Consider the following 7,779-nt stretch of genomic DNA (forward strand, 5'->3'; position numbering starts at 1 on the left):
GAAAAGCTCATTTAAATTACATTTAAGTTTTTTCTGGTACTTATATAGGATTATTAGTCTGCCTTTGTGACAAAATTAGAAAATTATCTAAATTAGCATAAGTTTTCGCGTAGCTGTTTTTTTTTTTTTTTTTTTTTTTTTTCTCGCTCGAATTTTTAAATGTGAATGAACTGTTATACATTTTTGTAAATTAGAGGAGAAAAAAAAAAAAAAAAAAAAAAAAAAAAAAAAAAAAAAGGAAAAAAAAAAAAAAAAAAAAAAAAAAAAAAAAAAAAAAAAAAAAGAAAAAAAAAAAAAAAAAAAAAAAAAAAAAAAAAAAAAAAAAATTAAAAATCTAATTTGTAATTATATAAATTTATTATATATATTTTATGATAAAATTTATAAATTTTTTAATTTTTTTTTTTTTTTTTTTTAGTTTTTTTTTTTTTTTTTTTTTTTTTTTTTTTCTCGCTCGAATTTTTAAATGTGAATGAACTGTTATACATTTTTGTAAATTAGAGGAGCAAAAAAAAAAAAATAAAATAAAATAAAACAAAACAAAGGGTAACAAAGGAAAACAAAGTAAAATAAAGCATAATGTAAAATCTGAGGATACACGTAGAAAAAGAAAAAGTTATAAAAAAAAAAAAAAAAAAAATCCACATATATACAAGAAAACATGTGATAACAATAAATAATTTACACACATATGCCACAATTAAAATGCTACATAAACTGAAAAACGAACTTTTTTTCCAATTTTCGGCTATGTCAAAAAAAACGAAAATTTTCCGTATGTAGTCTTTTAAAGACCTCACTAGTTCAAATCTTCAACTAATGATATTAAAGGAAAATTGCATACATATGGCCTATACCTTATATTTGAATACAAATAGTTGAGTGTATATATGCAGAACTTATAAAAACTGGAAAAAATAAAATAAAAAAAATAAAATAAAACATCGCAAGCTCATTCTTAATTATACGTAAGGTAAAAGAAAAAAAAAAAAAATGGATACGATTTAGAAAAGAACATCCCTTTGAGACCTTTATAAACGAAACAAACAAAGATCAGTTTAAGCAAAAATAAAATTATTCCAAGCGAAACCAATACAACCCTAAGCAATATTTGTGTATTCATAAACACAGTTACCCGACTAACGTTAAATTAGTGGTGATTATTTACAGCCTTTTTCTCTCCCTTACTAGCCCCCTGAATTGAGCATACACACACCCAGTGGAACATTTCAAAATTTATAGAGGAGTTGCAGCTTCATAGGCTTAACTAGCCAATAGTGAGCTGTTAAACGATTAACGAAACGGACATCCAAACCTTGTAGGAACGGACATCTACCTAAGGATAGCAGCAAAAATGGATATGAACTTTGGATTTTGCAATGACTCCTTTTTCGAACAAGGAAACAGATCAACTGATAAGGAAGATATAGAAGAATTGAAAAAAAGCGAATCAAACGAAATAACAAAAAAAAATAATGAATTTGGTGAAGAAAAAGAATTACCGAAAGAATTATGTATACCAGTTACAATTAAATTATTATTAAATAAAATGATGAATCATGAAGAATTTAAAATCCATGATTTCCAAATTAGTGGTATTATAGTATTTGGAAAGGTATGTAATATCAAAGAATTGGCTAGTGCAATAATTTTTGAAATATGTGATTATACTGGAAACATTGAAGCAAAATATAATAAAGATGCCAAAAATGAAAAAGTTAAGGAGCACATTGAAAATATAAAAATAAATGATCACATAAAAGTAGTAGGAGTTGTTTATTCCCCTGAAAGTAAAACAGAACAAGTGCAAATAAGTATTTCTTACATTAACAAGGTAGATGACTGGGTATCTTATTTTTCATATTTCACTTCAGATGTAATATATTGTTATTTAAAGCTATTAAAATTAAAAAATATTTATGCTCCCAATGGAATTAATAATGAAGATAAGCCTTGGTCACACATAACCCTAGACACATATTATAATCAATTAGATGATATTGACACGGATATTATAAAATATCTCCACACGACAGCTGAGAAATATGCAAATCAGCAGGATATCTTTGAACACTTAAAAAAATATCATTCAGAAATGAATATAAAAAAATCCTTAACTAAGCTTATCGAGCAATACGACTTGGCCCAGTATGAAGACATCATAAGTATACCCTAATGTGAGAGTGGGCTTGTGGCCTATGCATGTGTTCATATGTTTATGCATTCATGTATGGACATCTCGTGAAGTGGAATTACAGAATATATTTATTTCTCGTGTCGATGGAATGGCAGATGTGAAGATGTTGATATTTGCATGAGGATGAAACTATAACTGATGTAATTTACCCTAATCATCTCTTTTACAAAGTATGGTTTTCCCATACTTCATAAGAAGTTAGGCTACTTATATCTACGTAGCCATATATGTTTACACCATATCATTTTACTCTACCCCCCCCACAGGGGTGTTAAAATATGAGCTTATATCCAATGATACAAGAGGGAAAAAAAAAAAAAAAAAAAAAAAAATGTGTCCCCTTGAAGCACACAATGAAGAAATTTTAGTGTATCAAGGAAGGATTGTGTGGGGGAGAGGGTATGTTCACAATGTGAGCTCTATATGTCATCAAAAGAAATATGCATAATGTCAATATATTATGTGCGTCCGTTTGCACATACGTGTGGATAATACATATAAAAAACGATATATGTTCTACTTACGAGGAAAATCAAACATTTGTGTGTTTGTGTCTTTTTTTTTTTTTTTTTATGGCATTGATGTTTTTATACAAAAAATGGTTTTCTATTTATTTTGTATAAAAAAAGGAAAGAAAAGAATATAACATTAGCCGCTACTTCAAGTTAAACGAACCTCATTTTTATCCCTTTTAATTAGATTACACTTTGGTTTTTAATGTAACATTGGGACTGATGCATTAAATATTTGGCTATTTAAAACACGGCTACAAATTTATAAGTGTACTTTGTACTTTCTTTATAGCGATACTTACTGTCAGATATATTGCGATGATTATTGTTAGGTTTACAAAAATAACGTACAGTGTGCACCATGGGATACCAAAAAAAAAAAAAAAAAAAAAAAAGGTTATTCAACAAATGGAATTAAAAAGGATGACTCTTACATGATCGTATATGATGCATTATTAAAAAAACGAATAAGGAAAATTTGTTTCTACAAAATATGTTAAAAATTTGGTAACATGGTGAGAGAAAATTTCAATAGAACAAATTAAAAGTAAAAATGGTTAAAGAAAAACAAATGAATCATTATTTGGGATGTGTAATCTCACTGAAAAGGGGTGGGGGAACACACAAAAGGTAATTAATTGAAATTAGGACACGCATAAACATAAACATATGTTTATAATGTAAATGAATACGTATACAGAAAAATACACACTAATGCACGGTAAGAATGGGTACTTAATAATTTCTTACCACATAAGAGGCTATACATTCTACAGAAGTTTTCTCATACCCCCCAATATGTTGTTTCTTTATTTTTACTTTTTTAATTTTTTTTTTTTACTTTTTTACTTTTTTACTTTTTTACTTTTTTTATTTTTATTATTATTTTATTTTATTTTTTTTTTTTATTGCCATTTTTGAAATTCAATAACTTCAACTATGCAAACTTATATTGATGTTTTACCTGACTTTATTTTTTTTCTCTGACGCAATGTTTTGATAAAAGAAATAGCTTACACCTGTAAAAACGATTATTATGCTGATGACAAAATAAATGGTAAAGTATTTGTCACTATCCAATATAAAAGGGAAATCGTAAAAATATAAAATGACCAAAGTAAGTGGAGTTGATGATTTCAAAATTAAAAAACATTCGGCTGATGAATAATTTCTGTAAAATGATGATACACTCAAATTAAATATTGCATTTACAATTATGTACAGACTATACACACGAAATGAGTATTTACAATTTGTATTATTTTCCATTGTGTGTCCTAAAAAACACTGAAGGCTATCTTCAATGTATAACAAATAAGACACATCTTTGTTCTTGTTAAATAGTAGTTGAAAATATATGATAATTGGTAGTAAACAAATCTGAATAAGAGAAGTATTGAATGACAAAAGTATTACACTCATTCTGTCTGACATGTTGCTCCCTCCCTTCGTAATTCGTAATACCTCGTGTTTAGATTCTCCTTTTTCTACATCTACGGGATCTACTCTGTTCTGAAGCGCTAAACTTGTCGAGAAGTCTGCTCCTTTAGATACTTTCATTTTTCCCCCTTCTTTTCTAAACTTTGGACAAAAAAATACAACTCCATTCTCGGTACTATTGATTTTGTTACTGACTCCTTTCCTTTCTGGTGTGGATATTCCACTCTGCAAGCCTTTTCCTTCCTCTTCCGCTTCTTCTTCATCTGTTTCTTCCTTTTTGTAGCTTACATTTGGAATCTCCAAATTCATCGTGTATCCATTTTTATCTGTCTCATTTTGTTTATCGAAAGAGTTATATTCGTCGATATTCCCAACTTTAGGATAATCCGTCTTATCCATTTGTCTGTTAGTCTCCTCTGATGACATTCTTACTTCAGTTTCCATTTCGTCGAAAACACCTTGTTGTGTCCCCACTCGTGGGATGCAATTTGCACTACAGATTTGTGTGCATTTCTTTTTACTTTTCCTTATACTTAAAACATTGTGATGTTTTTCTCTTTGTTTTATATACTCTGAAAAAAATATTTCTCTTAGTATTCCACCGAATGATGTTAAAAGAATAGAGAAAACACAAAAGAAAATGGATGCAAATATACCCAATGGTGGTGCAATAGTATCTGTGGTTTCGGAACTATGGTATAACGTAGTGAAATGATTATTATTGTCAAATATTGTATGATTTAAATTTATTGTGAAATTGGAATTCATATAATAATTGACCAGAATCTGCTTTGTGACAATAGTGTTTTCTTTGTACACATATGGAATGTAGAAGAAGAGAAATCCTACTATAACGATAATAACTGATAGCACGTGGTGTATGTTATACTTTCTTTTTAAAATCAAGAAAGATAATAAAATGGAGAAAATAAAATTCAACTGATTCAATAATAATAATATGGTTAATGGAATAGCTAGCTGCGACACGAAATAGAGAGTGTTGGATATTATGTCCAATATGGCTATAATACCTATATATTTATATGCTCCTAATTTTGTCCATTTATTTTTAATATTTGAAAATATTTTATTCACTTTTGTTTCTCTACAATGAAATATATCTTCATATGGTTCATAATGTTTGTAATTTTCTAGAATATCCTTTATGTCTTGCTTGCTGAATGAGGAAATTTCTACCTCATCAAAATTATCTTTATTCATATTACAACTGCAACTTTTATCTATTTCTTCATTATTACGTTCGTTATGATGGTTGACACGTGTCTCATTTGTATTTTGACCATTATACACATTTGTTCTTTTCTTATCCCCCCTATTTGCTACACCTGCAATAGTAGTGCAGTTATGACAAATGTTTTTATTTTCGTCCTCTTGAACTTGTATGCGTTTCCTTTCGTTTGTGTTTGTACGCTCATTAGGAATAATATTAAGATCACATTTTTTGCTATTACTTATGATACCAGTTATGCATTCACTTCCATTCTTAGGGTCACTATTTCTAGTCGATCGACTGAAACACTCATCTTCGATGTGTTCCATATTTCCCTCCAAGAGAGGCTCATATATCCTCTTTTTGTGAATGTAAAAAATTTTCGTAATTTTTTTCTTTCTCTTGATGGTTTCTTCATCTTTTACATCAACTGTGTAATTGTGCTTATCCTCCTTTCTCAAATCTATTTTTCCAATTTCAGCACTTTCCCCTTTTTTTTTAAAAAACTTACGCAAGCATGGATATATATACAACCAATGATCTTTTGTAATACTTCTAGATTTACTATATATGATACACAAAACTAAATATATAATCACATATGCTATGGCATTATATGAAGCAGTTAAGCTGTCAAAATTGTTCAGAACTCTGTTCCTCATTCTACCGCATATATTGTTGCTCACCCCCAAAAAAACAACTAAACATCCATTGAAAAATATTAAGAAAAACTTTTTCATTTTGCTCATAGTGGATTGCTTACTCGAATTGTCTTCTTCTCTAGGCATCGTTCTCCTTATCTTCTTGTTTTTATCGTAAAAGAAGTTATTATGTATGTCAATATTCTCCTGTGTGTAGTTCTTATTGCTGAATTTTACATAATCCTTATCATTTTGTGTAATATAAACTGAGTCATCTTCGCCTTGCACTTCTTCTATTTTGGAATTGCTATACTTTTTTCTGTTCGATTTCTGTTTCTCATTCTCGCTATGACTTTTGGTTATTATATTTTCCCGTCTCTGCAACGGATCGTCTTCACATTGCATATTCATAGAATTATTTTTTCTAATAATTGTATGGTCGGTATATCAGTTGATGTTCTAAATCGCGTTTTCCTGTTGTTTCACCCTTTTTTCCACATTGGAGGATCCCTTTTGGTTTCCTCTTTTCTAAATATTCTTCGTTTATAACCTGATTGATGGATATAAATTTTTCTTTTTTAATTTTATTTAAGTAATTTTCCAGTGAAACATTTTTGTACTCCAAGTGCTTTGAAATATTTTTACAATTTTCCACCTTAATTTCTTTATTCTCAATATAGGACTTTTTTTCTTTTTTTCGTTTTTTCGTTTTTTCGTTTTTTCGTTTTATCGTTTTATCGTTTTTCGTTTTATCGTTTTATCGTTTTTTCGTTTTATCGTTTTATCGTTTTTTCGTTTTTTTGTTTTATCGTTTTTTCGTTTTTTTGTTTTTTCGTTTTTTCGTTTTTTCGTTTTTTCGTTTTATCGTTTTATCGTTTTTTCGTTTTTTGTTTTTTCGTTTTTTCGTTTTTTCGTTTTATCGTTTTATCGTTTTTTCGTTTTTTTGTTTTTTCGTTTTTTCGTTTTTTCGTTTTTTCGTTTTATCGTTTTATCGTTTTTTCGTTTTTTTGTTTTTCGTTTTTTCGTTTTATCGTTTTATCGTTTTTTCGTTTTTTTGTTTTTTCGTTTTTTCGTTTTTTCGTTTTATCGTTTTATCGTTTTTTCGTTTTTTCGTTTTATCGTTTTATCGTTTTTTCGTTTTTTTGTTTTTTCGTTTTTTCGTTTTTTCGTTTTATCGTTTTATCGTTTTATCGTTTTTTCGTTTTTTTGTTTTTTCGTTTTATCGTTTTATCGTTTTTTCGTTTTTTCGTTTTATCGTTTTTTCGTTTTTTCGTTTTATCGTTTTTTCGTTTTTTCGTTTTTTCGTTTTATCGTTTTATCGTTTTTTCTTTTTTTCTTCGCGCGTTTTTTTAATTTTTTTTTTTATACAAGTAGTTGTTGCTTCTTCAACACATGTCGAGGTTGGGTTTGTTTCTTTTTTTTAAAGGCTAGTATTTTTTTCACTTTTTCGTGGTTCTTATTGTTCCCTTCTATTCGTTGTTCGTAATCAGCGGAATTTTTTTTTTTGGAAAATTATTTGTAATATGAAATTTTGGCTAGTCACCACAATTAGCATTGAGTATCCCTCTTTTCCATTTTGTTTTAGCTTTTGTTCTTTTTAACACATATGAAAAGAAGAAAAAGAAAAAGAAATTGTTCTAATAGATAAAAAATGAAAACATGAAATTGTTTCAAAGGGAATACTGAATATTCTACTTAAGGCTATATCTCAATTAATGAATTTTTATAGCAAATTACTAGCCAAAAAAAAAGAAAAAA

At 28.0% G+C, this 7,779-nt stretch overlaps 2 protein-coding genes across 2 annotated transcripts; one reads left to right on the forward strand and one right to left on the reverse strand.

Annotated features, from left to right (window-relative positions):
* Positions 1-1,354: 1,354 nt before the first annotated feature.
* PGO_092900 (hypothetical protein, conserved) lies at positions 1,355-2,176 on the forward strand (the record flags this gene model as incomplete). Its single annotated transcript, XM_028687878.1, has 1 exon — positions 1,355-2,176. The coding sequence occupies one exon, from the start codon at positions 1,355-1,357 to the stop codon at positions 2,174-2,176; it is 822 nt and encodes a 273-aa protein (XP_028543679.1).
* Positions 2,177-3,669: 1,493 nt separating this feature from the next.
* Positions 3,670-6,432, reverse strand: PGO_092910 (hypothetical protein, conserved; the record flags this gene model as incomplete). The annotated part of the gene is made up of 1 exon (XM_028687879.1): positions 3,670-6,432. One exon carries the CDS (start codon positions 6,430-6,432, stop codon positions 3,670-3,672), a length of 2,763 nt encoding a protein of 920 aa, XP_028543680.1.
* Positions 6,433-7,779: the final 1,347 nt, after the last annotated feature.

Source organism: Plasmodium gonderi (genome assembly GCF_002157705.1).
Source record: "Plasmodium gonderi DNA, contig: Chr09, whole genome shotgun sequence".
Taxonomy (NCBI): Eukaryota; Apicomplexa; class Aconoidasida; order Haemosporida; family Plasmodiidae; genus Plasmodium; species Plasmodium gonderi.